This window comes from Drosophila grimshawi, unplaced genomic scaffold (genome assembly GCF_018153295.1).
Source record: "Drosophila grimshawi isolate 15287-2541.00 unplaced genomic scaffold, ASM1815329v1 contig_311, whole genome shotgun sequence".
Classification (NCBI taxonomy): domain Eukaryota; kingdom Metazoa; phylum Arthropoda; class Insecta; order Diptera; family Drosophilidae; genus Drosophila; species Drosophila grimshawi.
In genome coordinates this window covers 25,392,482-25,407,744 of record NW_025063098.1, presented here as the reverse complement: position 1 = coordinate 25,407,744, position 15,263 = coordinate 25,392,482, and the positions used below count along the sequence as shown (strand labels likewise).

Below are 15,263 nucleotides of genomic sequence, written 5' to 3'. Positions count from 1 at the left end.
TCCTTGATCTTTATGTATTTTATACAATTAATTCTTTATGTATTTTTAACAATGAATTCCACTTGGGTTCTAATTAAACATAATAAGCTATCTTAACAATAACTAAACATTTCCGGATAACTTTCTTGCTCGACTAACTGGATTCACCGATTCCCACTTGCATTTAATCAATTTGAAAACGTCAACAACATAACTAAAAATGTCGCCAACTTAGCATTTTTGCATGAAAGTCAAGGTTTGAGCGCTGCTTTTGTGTTCGCCCTGTTAACTGTTCCCACTCCCATTCCCGTTGCATGCCTTTGCGCTCAGAAATTTCGCGAATAGCTAGGCCACAACACAGTAACAGTCGATAGTCAACAGTCAACAGCCAACAGCTGTTTTGCAGCGCGTGCTCTCACACACTTACTCACACTCACACACACACACTCTCTTTCTCTCTCTTCGTTTGATCTTGTGCTCTCCCCGCAGCAGGTGCAGCACCAACAATAACAACAATACCGACGACGTCGACGATGACTCGTAACAAGTGCCGAGCGAAGCTTTCGTCTGACTTTGGCCAGTCGACGACACTTTGTGCCATAGTCGCTGAACAGTTTGTGAACGACTTTCGTGCGAGTCAGACGTGAGCATCAGCTAATGCTTTCAAGCTGGTTACAAACCAAATTTCGAACTGCAACATTTTCGCGACGCTCGAGCAAAAAAAAAAAATCAAAACAAACCAATTTATAAAGTGCATGGCAAGTTAAAAGAAAAAAGTAAAAAAGTTGGCTTGGTGTAAGGCAATTGCTAACGGCAAACAAGTGCAACAAGTGTGTATTTTTTCCAAAAACAACTCGATAAGATAATGTCTGCAATGTCCACCAAACTGGAGCAACACTCCAAGCCCATACTGAGTCCAACACGATCCCTTGACGAAGGTTTCGAAAGTGATCCGGATCGGGTTTCAACCGATTCAGAGCATCAAACAAGTGCAACTGCCAACAACAACAATAACAATGCCAGCAAGTTGGCGCAGCTTAGCTCAGCGGCAACGGGCGGTGCCAGCAGCAGCAGCAGCAACAACAGCAGTAGCAACAACAACAGCAGCAGCAGCAGCAACAACAGCAACAACAGCAACAGCAATTTGACAGAGAAGCCAACAGCTCGCGGCGCACTTAGTCTGGCGGCGCCACAGTTGCAGCGACGCGAATATTACAAGGATCAACTGCATCATCAGCAGCAGCAGCAACAACAGCATGTGCAGCAACAGCAGCATCAGCAACAGCAACATCAGCAACAGCAGCTGAAGCATCAGCAGCAGCAACAACAACAGCGCCTGCAATACCAGAAGCATCGTCAACCGCTGGTGGCAAGTGCCGCCGCCAGCATTCACAATCATCGCCTGACCAGTGGAATCAGCGTTGGCGCCGGTGCCGCTGCTGCTGCTGCAGCTGGCTACAGACGTGGGCGTCGCCTCCAAATGACAACGCCGGCGCGCAGCGCTCTACGTTCGCATTCCGTGGATGCGATTGGCAGGCAGCGACATGGCTACGATCCGAGCAGTCTCATCCTCAAGCACGATGGCAACGGCAACGTGACCAGCAGCAGCAGCAACGGCGGCAGCAGCAGCAATGGCAGCGGCAACAGCGCCATCAACAGTCGCATGCTCAACTACAAAAGCAGCGGATCATCGGCTGCAGTTGCAGGTTCAGCGGCAGCAGCAGCAGCAGCAGCGGCTGCGGCAGGTGGTCAGGCAGCGCTGTTGGTGCAACCGATATCGAGTGCGCAACTGTCGCCGCTGGTGGGTGTTGGCGGTGTCGATGGTGTCGGGTGTATGGGCGTTGGTGTCGGTATCGATGGCAGCGGCGGCTCATCGCCAGTGATTGCCTCGGCGACGCACAGTCTGTACACGTTCTATCCGGCCGAGGGCAATCTACAGGTGTGGCAAACGGAGTGCGGCGATCTCACATACAAATCGTCGAGGAATATGCATCAGCTGCACAAGGCGCCGGTGTGCTGGACACAATCGATACCCAGGCAGGCAAGACGGTGAGTTCACAGGAATCCTTTCTATATCCAATAGCTGATCGTAAAATAGAACAACATTTCACTTATGTATAAACATTAAAAAATATATATCTTAATATTCAAAATATAATTTCAAGTGTTAAACAGAAATTTTATTCATTTTAGCAAAATTCATTCTAAGAAAATAAAAATGTTATTCGGTTTTATTCGAAATAAAAATATGGCTTCATTAATGATGCATTTTTGGAAACTGTAGCTTGTTACACATTTTTTCTTAAGTTAAAAATCCCCTTTTTAAATTTTTTTTATAATATTTGGTTTGCTAGTATTATTATTTTATTTTGCTTAGCTATTATTAGGAGTACATTTTCTGAAATATTATCGGCATCTGTCTAACCTAACTGATAATTTACCATTTAATAGCTGTCGTTGATATATTTTAAAATATACATTTTACACACGCGAAACAGTTAAAGTCGAAATTTTGCAAATTGCTGTGCTCTGGTTTTCAAAACTATTTCATAGTGTACGCTAATGGTTTAATTGGTTCGGTTTTATTTTTGGACAAAGAGTCAATAACCATTTCATCTCTTTGCGGCAAAGTGAAAGTCTTCACAAGCACCAGCAGCAGCAGCAGCAGCAGCAATAACAACAGAAGCAGCAGCAACAAAGTGGCCTGGCCAAGTTGAGCGCATGTGTCATTTAGCTTGGCCGCGGGGGCTGCAATTAAAATGCCTTCAAAACTGTAACAGACAAAAAGAGCGAAGAAGAAGAAGAGGAAGAAGAAAAACAATAACTGTAATTGCCTAACAGCGACCATGGCGTCCTTTAACAGCGCTTTGGCACCCTCTGTTATGCTTTGCATAACGTGGCGCTGTTAAGTGTGACCCCAAATTAAACGCAAATTGCAATTTTTTCGCTGAACAAATTTCAGGCACATATAATTTAGCAATTTCTGCGCTCTTTTATTACCTGTTTCAGTTGCCTTTTGCCTTACATTTGTGTTGGCTGGTTTTTTTTCTTTTTTAAATTATTATTGTTAACTGTTGTTACAATTCGTACATGCAAAAGAGCTTTGAAATTTGAAAATTAACTCGCATTTGGCTAATTTTTATGACTTGGCGCATTTCATGTGCAACACTCTGTGATGCAAAGCAGGGGAGGTGTGATCAGAGTTCCAAGGGCGTCACACTAATCAATTTAAGAAATTGCAAAAAACAAAATAAACTAAAAAATAGAGCAGAAAAGTTAAAGTTGGTAAAAATTTGAAGGCTTGAATAATTTCATTATTATTATTAAGCACTAAATTAATAGCACAAATATGGCCATTCAATTTACCATTAAAAATAGCACACTTTTAATTATTTTTAGACTCCATCCATTAAAAACTAACAAAAAACGTTGCTTCTAATTTCGAAACTTTATTAAATCATTTTATTTGCAAATTTACATAAGCAAAATTTTTGACTTAACGGTATTTGTGATGTGCATACCCCTTTCTTTGCATGCACTTTATGGCGAATACCATTAGCATTATTTGAAGCTATTTAAATTCCCACCACTTGTGCAATAAAAATGCAAATAAAAAACAGAAAATCACTTTCAATTTTAGGCGGCTTTTTGAGCTCCTTACACTGCTCACAATATCGGTCCAAGTAGGCGGCTTCGTCTAAGACATTGCATAAGTCCCAGCAAAAAAACAAAAACTCGCTAAAATAGTTTGATGTTATTTAAAAGCCTTTTACTTTGCAAACTGAATAACCACCCACAAACATAATTGAAAAGCCGGCAAAATGCATTTTGATGCGCTGTGAAGCAGAAATCAATCAAATGACTGAAGCAACAAACTTGATTAGTTCAACTCGCGGCTCATTCACTTTTTAGCTGAGATTGTTGTTGTTAGTATTGTTGCTTGTGTGATTGATGCTGAATATTGAAACGCACTCAAAAACACATCTTGAATATTACGATTTGCGCTTGCAAATCAAATTGCATGATGCGCAAATACTTTTATACTTGAAAAGTAAAAGTTTTTTTTCTTAATACTTTGCCAGCGCAAAATGTATCCACATTGTATGAATGTGGTTTTTTCCGTCATCGTTTCTCCCTCCACGCGCTTATGTGTCATATTTGTGTACACTTTTGCTTTTCATGAGTCGGTTTTTGCGCCTGACACTAATTTGTTTGTAGATGGTCATGTCGGAGGCTGTGTCTGACGTGTAGGCGTCCAGTACAACTTACTTGTCAATACGAGGCGCCCCCAAAAACATTTGAAAGTGTTTCTCAGCTTCATTGCACGATGCGTTGTTGATGCGGCTGCACACGGATCACTTTGTCACCGGGGCGTGCGAAAGTTTAATGTTTTTGCAAAGTGTTTTTTTCCATTTTTTTTTTTGGGGTTTTTTCTCTTTATTATAGCCGCGCTTCCGTTTGAGGAGGGGCGTGACGTTAAGTGCGTCTTTGTTATGGATATTTGAGTTTACAATTAAAGATATTTTTGTAAATATTTGATAACTTTTGAGCGTAACACATGATTGATTTTTTATGGCAGGTGAAATTATGTAAGACACGAAATTGAATATGTAATCATGTAAAGTGCTTAGCAATGGGAGGGGCTTTAGTGTGAGAGAAATATGAGAAACTTTTCGCAATGCTTAAAAATGAACTTAAAAAATATATATCTGTTGTATTTGGAGTTGATGTAATATCTACATGATCTAAGGTTTTACAGGCTATGACTATGCCTAGAGTACATTCAAAAAGTGCCGCAGCTGTCACAATTTTTCTTTCAATTTTGATAACCCTTCTGAGCAACCCTTAAAGTACATTCTTTGTACATTTAAAACTACCTCACTTTCATTGCATTCCCATGCTTACATTTGCCAACTGAGTCACCCCTACAGTTAACCATCTCAGAAGCAACGTCCCTCACAACATAATTTGCATGACACAGACAAATATATATATATATATATATATATATAAATATATGTGTGTGTGTTTGTAAATATATGTTTATACTTATACTTTAGCTGAATAATTACCATGCCATGCAGACGCACAAAAGCCGCAGACATAAAACGAAAATTTCATTACGTTTGTTGGCCTTTTGGCACATTTGTTGAGTGCGGGGGCAACTAGTACTTACATCTGCACCCCGCTTCACATATGAGTTCACATTTTTGGCCCGTGACCTAAGCGGGTTGTGCAGGTGTCGACATCCGAGCCCAGGCCACACAACTGACGCTGAGTCAGAGGCCCTCACTCTATGGTGGCTCTCACATTGTGTTTGTTTTCCTTTTCGCATAATTACAATGAAAAAAATGTAAAGCAAAAAAGAAAAAAAAGAGAAAAAAATACTCGAAATGCAAACGAAAAATGTAACAAAAGTTGTGTGACAGACCGGCGCATGGAAACCCTAAACGCCCACAGCAGTTACAGTCAGTAAGGGGGAGAGGGGCTGCGAGTGTGAGAGTTTGTTGTGCTGTTGTGTTGCATTTCCGGCTGGTTCTTTGTTTGGCTGGAATCCGAATCCGTATCGCACTTCGGCCTCTGATGTCATTGACAACTCAATTATGGTGCGGCGAACCCCGCATCGTTCACTCCACTTGCCATCAGTTTAGAATGAGTACCACAAAATGCTGTATAATCCGCATAATTCTTTTGTTTCGTGACTTGCCAAAAAATATAAAAAAAATGAGGTGTTAAAGCAGACGTCGCACGAGACAATCGCATGAAAACAAATCGAAAAATACTTGAAATGAGAGCATAACGATCTGAACGATAAGTGAATGCTCTTATGATTAATACATTTGAGTAGCTGAAGACGTCAGCAATATATGTATCTGTCAAAAAATATTTAAATAAAGATAAAAGTAAATATAAACTGCTGAATATTAAATACCCTTACAGTCATCAGTCGGCTGTAAGATAAATGTACAATATAATGATACTGTAAGTGCTGAAAAGATGCACTTATCAGCATTTAAGTGGCAAAGCTCTAAAGATAATTTAGATGCCCGACTACAAATGTAGATAAAACTAAACTAAGTCAACAATTTGACTGTTTTAAGCTGATTTATAAACGCAGTACTGAAATGTGGGTGCACTCAAAGCAGAAACAAAGCAAATCCGCAAGTTGAAAATAAATCACAAAAATGAGTTTTTTTTGTGAAAGGCAATTACAATTTTGACATTGAAATTGCTATTGTCTGTATTACACATGTGGCTATACATGTGTGTGTGTGTGTGTATGTGTCGCAAGTGAAACAAATGATTCATTTTGTTTTGCTGTTATTTGCATACAACAAAAACTAAAAAAATATAAACAGAGACACACACACAGATAAGTCGCAAGTATATTACTTAAGTCATTTGTTTGCGCATGTGTGACTACACACACAACTACAACAACAACAACAACTATCACGTCAACTGTAATGTCAACAACAAATTTACATTCGGGCGCTCGTCGGGGGTATTATGTAAAAGAAGTTTGTTGCCTCAGTCATTTGTGTAGAGCGTCCACTTCCACTTCCTCTCGAGCTGCTTATTTTTTGGCCAAAATTACTGACCAAATATTGATACAAAAATTACTCATAAGGCAGCCATAATGGATTCTTCTTCTTTAAGATTTTTTTTGTTGGCTTTTGCCAAAAATAAAAGCAAATTAACAATAAATAAAAACAAAAATATATTTTATTTGAAAGCAAATGCGGAAGATTCAATTTGCTTTATTCTTTTGGTCGCTCTTGGTCGCTTTTGGCTTCGATTGCTGATGCTGTTGTTGTTTTTGTGTGCTGCAAATAAGGTGCCTAATTAAAAAATATGAAGATGAAAAAACCAAAAAAAAAAAAACAAGAGCTGAACATTTTTTATCTTCGGTTGATGAGCAATCAGCGCTCTAAAAGTCTGCAACATGTTCATCAATTCATTGGCTTGGCATTTTCATCAAATGGCTTTAAGTGATTGGCAAATATTCGCAGCAATCAGAAATCTTAAACCAGTCCCCCACCACAGATAGCATCTTTATGGTTGTTGTTGTTTTTCATTCTATTTTTTGTTTAAATAAATTTTCTTACCTTTGGGAGCTTAAAAAAAGTCAACAATTATGGCTATAAACTGGGCACAAGTTTGTGGTAACAACTGACACTTGTTGGCTGCTTAAGTGCGGCGAGGGGGGGGGGGAGGGTGGGGTGCAGCAATTAGCGACTTTGTTTACAAACTTAAGTGACAAATTTATGGGGATTCTTAATGGTAATCGTATTGGTGTGCCAGTTGGCATAGCCTTGAGGCCACTTCGATAGGTCTGTAGACAAAAGAATATATAAATAGTTTTTAAATGTTGAGCTTTGATGATGTTTGAATATTCAATGTCTTAATACTTGATGTATGCAGGTTTCCCTTTTGAGATCGTATAATTAATAAAGAGATTGTAAAGAGCCTTAGGCTCTCCTGACAGATCAGGGATTTAAGTACTCAATGTCAAGGCATTTGATTTGTTTTTATATGTATTATAAGTAGTCTTGATCTTATTTCCTCATATGTACATAATTTGTTTATAATTTTCAAATCAACTTCTTATTTTCCCATATTAATCCAAATGATCATTCATCAATTTATGCATCATAATGCTTTCGAGTTCTGCGTGACCCCAAATGACATGCTAATTAATCTATGGCCAATTTGTGTAAATATTCTAATTTAAGTTAATGCTCCGCTTTTACTTTTGCTGCCCACATAAAGTAGCCGACAAGTTTTGTCTAAGCTGACAAATTTCCCTTTGGACTTTAACCATAAATTACCGCGTGTGTCTGGCTAATTAACATATTTCGTATTAGGTATTTTGTATATCGCATCTCGCGAGTCTCTGTAATTAAAAACGCGCAAAACTTTTGCATTTTGGCCAAGAATTTCGAGTCGTATATCAAATAGCACCAGAAATGAAAGTTTTACTGGACTTTTTTCATTTGCAAGTTGTTGTTTGTGGTCATCTAATATTTAATTATATTTATTGGCTTTTTATGGCTGATCTATGGCCAGGCAGCCCAAGCTAGACAATTTTGCTAGGCTTAATTAATTTTTTATGAGGCAATTGAACGTGCTGCAATCTTATACGAGTATCTTGCAATTTGTAGTGTATTGCGTAATTTTATAAGCTTTATAATCGCTTAAGTTTCATTGATTTTTATTTGAACTTTTTGCTTGTACGTATTTATAACATGTTGAATATTTTTTTTTATTGAAAGCGAAATTTTGTTTTATTTTCTATTGTGTGTGAAAAATATTCCTGTTTACAATTCACTAAATATAAAACTTATGAATCTCTAAATGTGGTTTTTATCATGCAAATTATTGAATTTCAAATGCAAATCTGTCGATCGCAGAAATTCTAACAAAGACAAAAACCGGTAAGCCACTTCGCTGGGCTCCAGCGCGGCGGGGGGCATTGCCACAAATTTGTAAACACGCTTGATGCCCGTTTTGTTCGCGCTGTCGTCGCCCATTTTGCCAATTACTGAGCAAACAAAAATTTTCTCTAATTTGCCGACACGGGCATGTTAGCCGCACAGTTTCAGCCAGTCTCGCATGTCATGGCCAAGTTCTAATCAAAATCCAGCAACCGTTCGGACCGCAACTGCATTTCCCATAACAAAAATAAATAAAAATAGTGCTGGACGTGGTCCATTGATGCACTGGATGCGATAAGCGTCAGGCGATGTTTGGCTTTGGGTTTGCCTTCATTTTCGTTTTGGGCGCACAACAAATATTTTTTCTAATTAATAATAATAACAATTGAAGCGCAGTCGCAGTCGAAGTCTAGCATCAGCTAACGGCTCTTCAATACCAACAAATGTGGTATGTGGAGCAAAAGGTGTTAAAAATATATCTCACTCTTTTCTTTTGCTGCTTCTCGGTGGTTTTACTTGGGTCTTATTTGGTGTTCTTTTGCATTGCTGTCTTCAGGCCCAAATCAAAGCAGTTCATCAAAATTTCTCAGAAGCTCGACTAAATTGCATTTGTTTTAATTAAAACTGCGGCATGCGGTTTACAGTGAGTTTCAACTCAGCTGCTGACTTAATGGAGTTTAGAACAGACCAAATAATTTGACACAGGTCTAAAGGTTAAACACTTAAATACATTTTCTTATATTTATATTCAGTTTAATAAATTAAATCGAATATTATTTTTTGTAGCTTTAATATCCAATATTTAAAGTATACAAGCAGATATAAATATTAGTTTTCGATGTATTTCTTAGTTACTTAACCAACTATATTTTGTGCCGACAAAAATATTTGATATTAAAATAAAAAATATGTTTTTTTTTTTTAAATTAATTTTAATGCAATGATTTTACTCATGTTAAATATATTATTTTTAGACAATAAAAGCTAAACTCAAATTGCTAAAAGATTCAAAGAATTGCTCAGTTAACATGTGTCATTTGCATAGCAAAAATTAAAGTAACACTAAAATCCAAAAGCATTTAATTTCCTTAACTTCAAGTCAATTAACAAGCTGCACATAAAAAACATTGAAGTGTTGCTTTAACTCGAGTTTCAAAATTGATTCGAACTCAAATGGCTGATTGAAACGATCGGAAATTAAAACAGCTGTGAAAACGAAACGACGCAATTAGAGAAAAGAACAAAATAGAAAAATATAAAAAAATCACACGTAACGTTAATTAAATAAATTGCTATACAAATTTATTTTATTGACCGGCGTGCGTGTTAACAACAAAAAGCCCTGCAGAAACAAAATACGATCGTAAAGTTGAAAACACTTCAAGCGCAACAACAAAAACAGATTAGCTTTTTAATGGCGTACGCAAATTGTGAAAACTAGAATCAAAGCCAAACTAATGTTAACATCGAAAACAATCAAGATTGAGATCAAGAATCAAGACGATGACATTTATAGCGCAGGTTACGCAATGCCAAAGGGAAAGGGTCCGTTTCTCAGCTGGCCAAAAACGGAAATGCCACACAAACAATGCCCAAAGGCCGAAAAAAAAAACACAAAACAAAAACCAATGGCTCTTAATTTGAAAGTAACCGAAAGTTCTTTGACTTTGGCTCCCCACGGGAACCATCCAGACTAGTCAAAATACTTATACCCAGCACTCATCTTATGCTTTGCTTATACCATTCTTTTCGCCTAATTGTTTACTCACATATATAACTCCAGAAATTTGTTTTTCACACGCTTCCACGAAACGAAAACAATATACAAATATACAAATTTTGATAGCCCACGCTAAAACTATATGTTCCACGCGCATTGCTATAAAGTCGTTTGTTTGTCTTTTGCTCGCTGATTAATTTTAATTTTCATGTTTTGTTTACTCGCCTGCTTGCCTGATGGATACATCTTGGCTCTTGCCCTGGCACTAAGTAGCAATTTAACACACACAACCACATACATTTCGTTTCGTCTTGTCTGTGGTGGGCGTCTGCTCCATCATTGTCCTCCCTCCCCTCCCCTGTCCCTTCCTCTGTCACCATCTTCATTCGACTCCATGCAAATGAGGCGTTGAGCGCCAAAGTGACAGGCAAATCCACCGGCAAATTGCGTGGGCGTGAAGAATTTGAGAGCTGCTCATTCAAACAAGCATTTATACATTTTTTTCTTATTAATTTGCCAAAAAAAAAAGATGATCGAGTTGAAGACTCTCATGATAATTTAGTTAGAATTGGGAATTGAAGAAATATTTTTTAATATCAGCTCGATCAGAGATGGAGATGGAGATGGATCAAGAATGTAGCTAAACAAAGTTTTTGAGATTAAAGAGATGAAAATTGGTATTCCTTCTTTATAAGTTGTTGAACCAAAGGTAATCTTTTTCCTTAATATTTCAGAACATTAAATATTTGTAGTTAATTTTAAGAAATAATTGCTTCATAAGTTTTCCTTTAGTTATATCGTGGCAGCATCTTTAGGGGCTTCTGCACAAAATGAGCCCCCTTCTCCCCAATAGCCGACTAACCCAAAAGCCCCATTCGATGTAGCAGTTATGCACTTTGTAGATGCTGCTGCTGCTGCTGCTGCTGATGCACTTTGCTGCTGCTGTTGAGAAGACAGACACCCTAACAAATTTTAGCTGACGGTGGCATATTTTCAACACCTGCCTCGCTGTCGCCATGGCTTGCAGGCTGGCAGTCAGCCAGGCAGGCAGACAGGCAACCTTTGTGCCACTTTGCCAGTTCCCAAAACTCACTTTTGTGTCATTTGCAAAATGAGACAGTGAGAGAGAGAGAGAGAGAGAGAGAGAGAGAGAGAGAGAGAGAGCTAGCGAGTAAGATAAGACAACAAATTGTTGTCGCTGCAGCAGCTGCAGACAATGCGGCTGTTGCATGCATTAGAGCAAGTTCGAGGCAGGCAGCAAATTAACTTGGCCGAGTCTGAGGCAGCGGCAGACGCATCTTGGCCTCCGCTGTGAGCTGCGAACTGCGCATCTTATTAAGAAAGAAAGTACTTTCAGTCAGGCAGCTGGTGCTTTGGTACTGCATTTCTTTAGCTATTTTCCACCCATACAATATGTTATTTGTTTTTTTTGTATTTTTTCTTATTAATTTTTTTTTTTTTGCATTTTGCAAGTGCCGTGCGAACTTCAACTTGAGTGGTTAAAGCCGAGCCACACAAGATGACTCCACTTGAAGTCTTTAGCTCCAGCTTCAGCTGGCTGAGCTCTGGAGTGCGATACATACACACATACACACACACACACACACAGTCATACAACAACCAAGGCAACTGGTTCCACTAGTTTTAGCTTTTTGATTTTGTGTTTTGTTTTTATTTTTTTAGTATTTCTAATCATTTAAAATGCGTTTCAATTGCCTGAAAATTGGCAGAAAGAAACTATTTGAGACACTTTGTGACTGGTCAAGTTGGTTGTCCAAGTTTTTAGTGCCTTTTGGCAAACAAGCCTTACTTTTTTAATTGCTGCCCATAATGCAATTAAACACAAATATTTTTATCTTGTATTTAATTTGTGTGCAAATATTTTTCATAGCTTTTCAGTTTTTTTTTGGTGTTTTTGTTGCAAGTTTGTTCGCCAAGTCTTTAGTTTTTGGACATTGGACAAATGTAATTACAATAATTGTTCAACTATTGCAAAAATGTAAATGCAATTGGGAAATAAAAAAATAAATATTAATTTTAACAATTGCTTTTATCTTGTTTATAACTTAAACTATTTAAGTTTCAGTGTTTCAAGATCTAAATGGACATACAAATTCAAGGTATTTTTAGCTTAAGTGGACAACTTTCCTAAGTATTTGCAATATATTAGATAAGCGCTCCAGCTTAAAGATTACTACAATCAGACAACTTCGGCTATGCGCCTCAGTGAACTAGAATCGCTTCACATTGTAGATAGTTGTAGTTGGTTGTGCAGCTAAGACTTCCTTCTTAGCATTTCCGCATTTGTTTTTTCGATAGCTAATTAAGTTATATAAGAGCCGAGGAATCATAAAGCCAGCCAGCCAGCACATACTCGAGCACACTCACTCACTCACTCGCCCAACGGGCGTGTCAACATCTTCATATTAAAACTGCCGCAAGATCTTCACATACTAAATCCATTTCGCAGTTCCAGTGGCATGCACAAGCCATCGTGCTGGATAGATAGAAGAGATGTTGATCTTATGACAGCGCCACTTTCCTATGATGTAATATCGTTTTTAATTAAGTCACGCAAAATTTGCGCTAATTTACATAGATTCTATTTTCTATTTCTGCTTCTAATTGGCGCATCCCATAGGCCTTAGAGGCCATTACCCCAAAGGGCTATATAATTATCTAAACAAGGAAGCAACAACTCGGACTGGGAGTTTTTTATGTTTGGACATAAGGTGCGTAATTGGTTAGTGATACCTTCGCGGATACTTTTACTTCTTGGGTCGTTTCCTACGGAAATTGCCAGTCCGACGAGAGAAGAGTAGACGATTTTTATTGGGTTAGGGGAGTGTGGGGGTGTTTGTGTGTGTGGCAATCAAATTGCAGCCTTAACATTCAAAACAGGCAACCGGCCGTCGTGGTTATTCCCATTTGCATTTCCACGACGGACGAAGTTTGTTGCCTTAGTCTTTTGGTTTTTTTTTTGTTGTTTTTTTTTATCACTTGTCGCGCTGCTGTGTTAATTGAAAATGAAAGTGCAAACACCCCGAATGGAAAAGTGCTGCAATGAAAATGTTTAGATAGTCGACAATCAATAATCAAATGACAACTTTCTTTGCTCTCTTTTATTGCTACAGCTTCATTCTTTTTGCATGCCACACTTTTGATTTCCGCATCGTTGCATTGTGTGTTAAATTGGCTACTGATAGCTGAAGGTCTGGTCCATTTCGTGCTGGCCACGTTCAATTAACATTGAAAGTGACTACAAGCGGAACAGAAAACAGAAGCAAATTGAAAACAGCAAAAAGATCGCAACGGATTAATGATCTGCCGCTTTATTGAGTAGTTTTATGTTTGTTTTTGATAGGAGAAAATATCTAATTGATGATCCTCTAAAACAATCTTTGAAGATACGTTATAAAATATGTTTTCGTAGGTAATATACAAATGCTTTGATATTAATGATCAGACAGATCATGTGTTAAGCGATCTTTTAATTTATGCGATAATTAAATGATCAATTTATTGCAATTATGATCAGTAAACAGTATACATTTTTATGCTAGACAAATTAACTTCGATTTAATAACAATGCTCAGTTGAAGCACATTATATCAGATCTTTCAACTTATACAATGCATAAATTAGCTTCTATTTAACTTATCAATTCACTTTCAAAACTCATAATACGTCGACTGTGGGTCTACAGTCTTTTGTATCGCTCTCTCTCTCTCTCTCTCTCTCTCTCTCTCTCTCTCTCTGTGTTTTCTTCTGTGTGTAAAATGTAAATATGCGGCGACTTGTATTGTTGCTGTTGCTGTTTGCAACATTTGCTTCGATTTCTGTCGCTAGTTCGCCGATCGCCAGTCGCCTTGGCAATAACAATAATTTCCTGTTGCAGAAAAATTGCAAGTTGGCTAATTTGAGGCAAGTAAACGACGCGCAAATAATATACAATTAATTGCTAGACGCAGTTGGAGTCGTCGCCATCGCCGCCGTTGTTGTTGCGGTTGTTGCTGCTTTTTACCAATGTTTGCAATGTTGCACTCAAAGTCGTTTGGCGGTCAAATGCATTTAGACAGCATTTAATGCAACATTGCACACAAACAAAAAATAATAAAAAAAAAACTCTCTGTTTTTGTGTTGGTATCTTATGTCTTGCATCTTCAGCTCTTCGGGCAGCTCGACATTGAGGCATGTAGGCAACTGGGCGCTGGGCAACGCCCACACGCAGATATTTGCTGCTGCTGCTGCTGCTGGGCAAATTGCAATTTGGCGCTCTGATCGGCAAATTATGAAGTGCCAGGAAAGCCATTTAAACGATTTAATGGTACGCTGCAAAATTCCAAGCTCGTAAATAAACAGAGCACAGTTGCAGAGCACGGCCACAGACACACTGTAACATTTATAAACAAGTAATTTGGTGGCCAAAAAAAATGTTTAAATAAAAATGTCTACACTGGTTATAACATACATTTATTATATTTTATACATTTTGTAAAAAAATGTTTTTGCTGGTTTCAGGTCATAAAAAGGGGTCATAAAACCATAAGCAACAAATTATTAAAATTTTTTGCGATATTTTTAATCATAGTTATTATGTATTTTTGACCTTAAGTTATATTAAAAAATATGCTCATAATTTATGTTAAATTTTAATTTAAATTCAGAGCAAAAAAACCTGAACGAAGAATAAATTCGAACTTTGTTTCCTAACATAAATTTTAATGGTAAAAAAAATGGAAATTATTTTGGATCTAAACGAGTTAAATAATAAATTCAAGTCAAAAATGTCTGTTTCCGAATATTCTACATTTATTAATGTCTTAAAGAGCATTACTTAATCTGTGGCATGCCATGCAATACTCTACTAAATCAATGTGCAATCCGAAAAAAATACTGGTTCCTCACATTGTATCTCAGATTTGCAACAATGTTGCTTGTTGTTTTTTGTTACTTTTTTTTTTTTTTGCCGTAGCGGAAGTTGTCGGCGGCGTGTTGTATTGTTGTTGTTGCTGCTGCTGTTGCTGTTGGCAGCTACCTTAGCTGCCTCAGCTGCGAGATGAACTTGAAGATCAGCTGAGCGCTGTGCTGGGTCGTCGTCGCCGTCGTCGTCTTCGTCATCATTT

At 37.9% G+C, this 15,263-nt stretch overlaps 1 protein-coding gene across 1 annotated transcript; it reads left to right on the top strand.

The window, feature by feature from the left end:
- Positions 1-1,263: 1,263 nt before the first annotated feature.
- On the top strand, positions 1,264-11,632 carry LOC122322479 (uncharacterized PE-PGRS family protein PE_PGRS46). Its single transcript, XM_043214777.1, has 2 exons — positions 1,264-2,028; positions 11,611-11,632. The coding sequence occupies exons 1-2, from the start codon at positions 1,460-1,462 to the stop codon at positions 11,630-11,632; spliced, it is 591 nt and encodes a 196-aa protein (XP_043070712.1). The 5' UTR covers positions 1,264-1,459.
- The last annotated feature ends 3,631 nt before the right edge of the window (positions 11,633-15,263 follow it).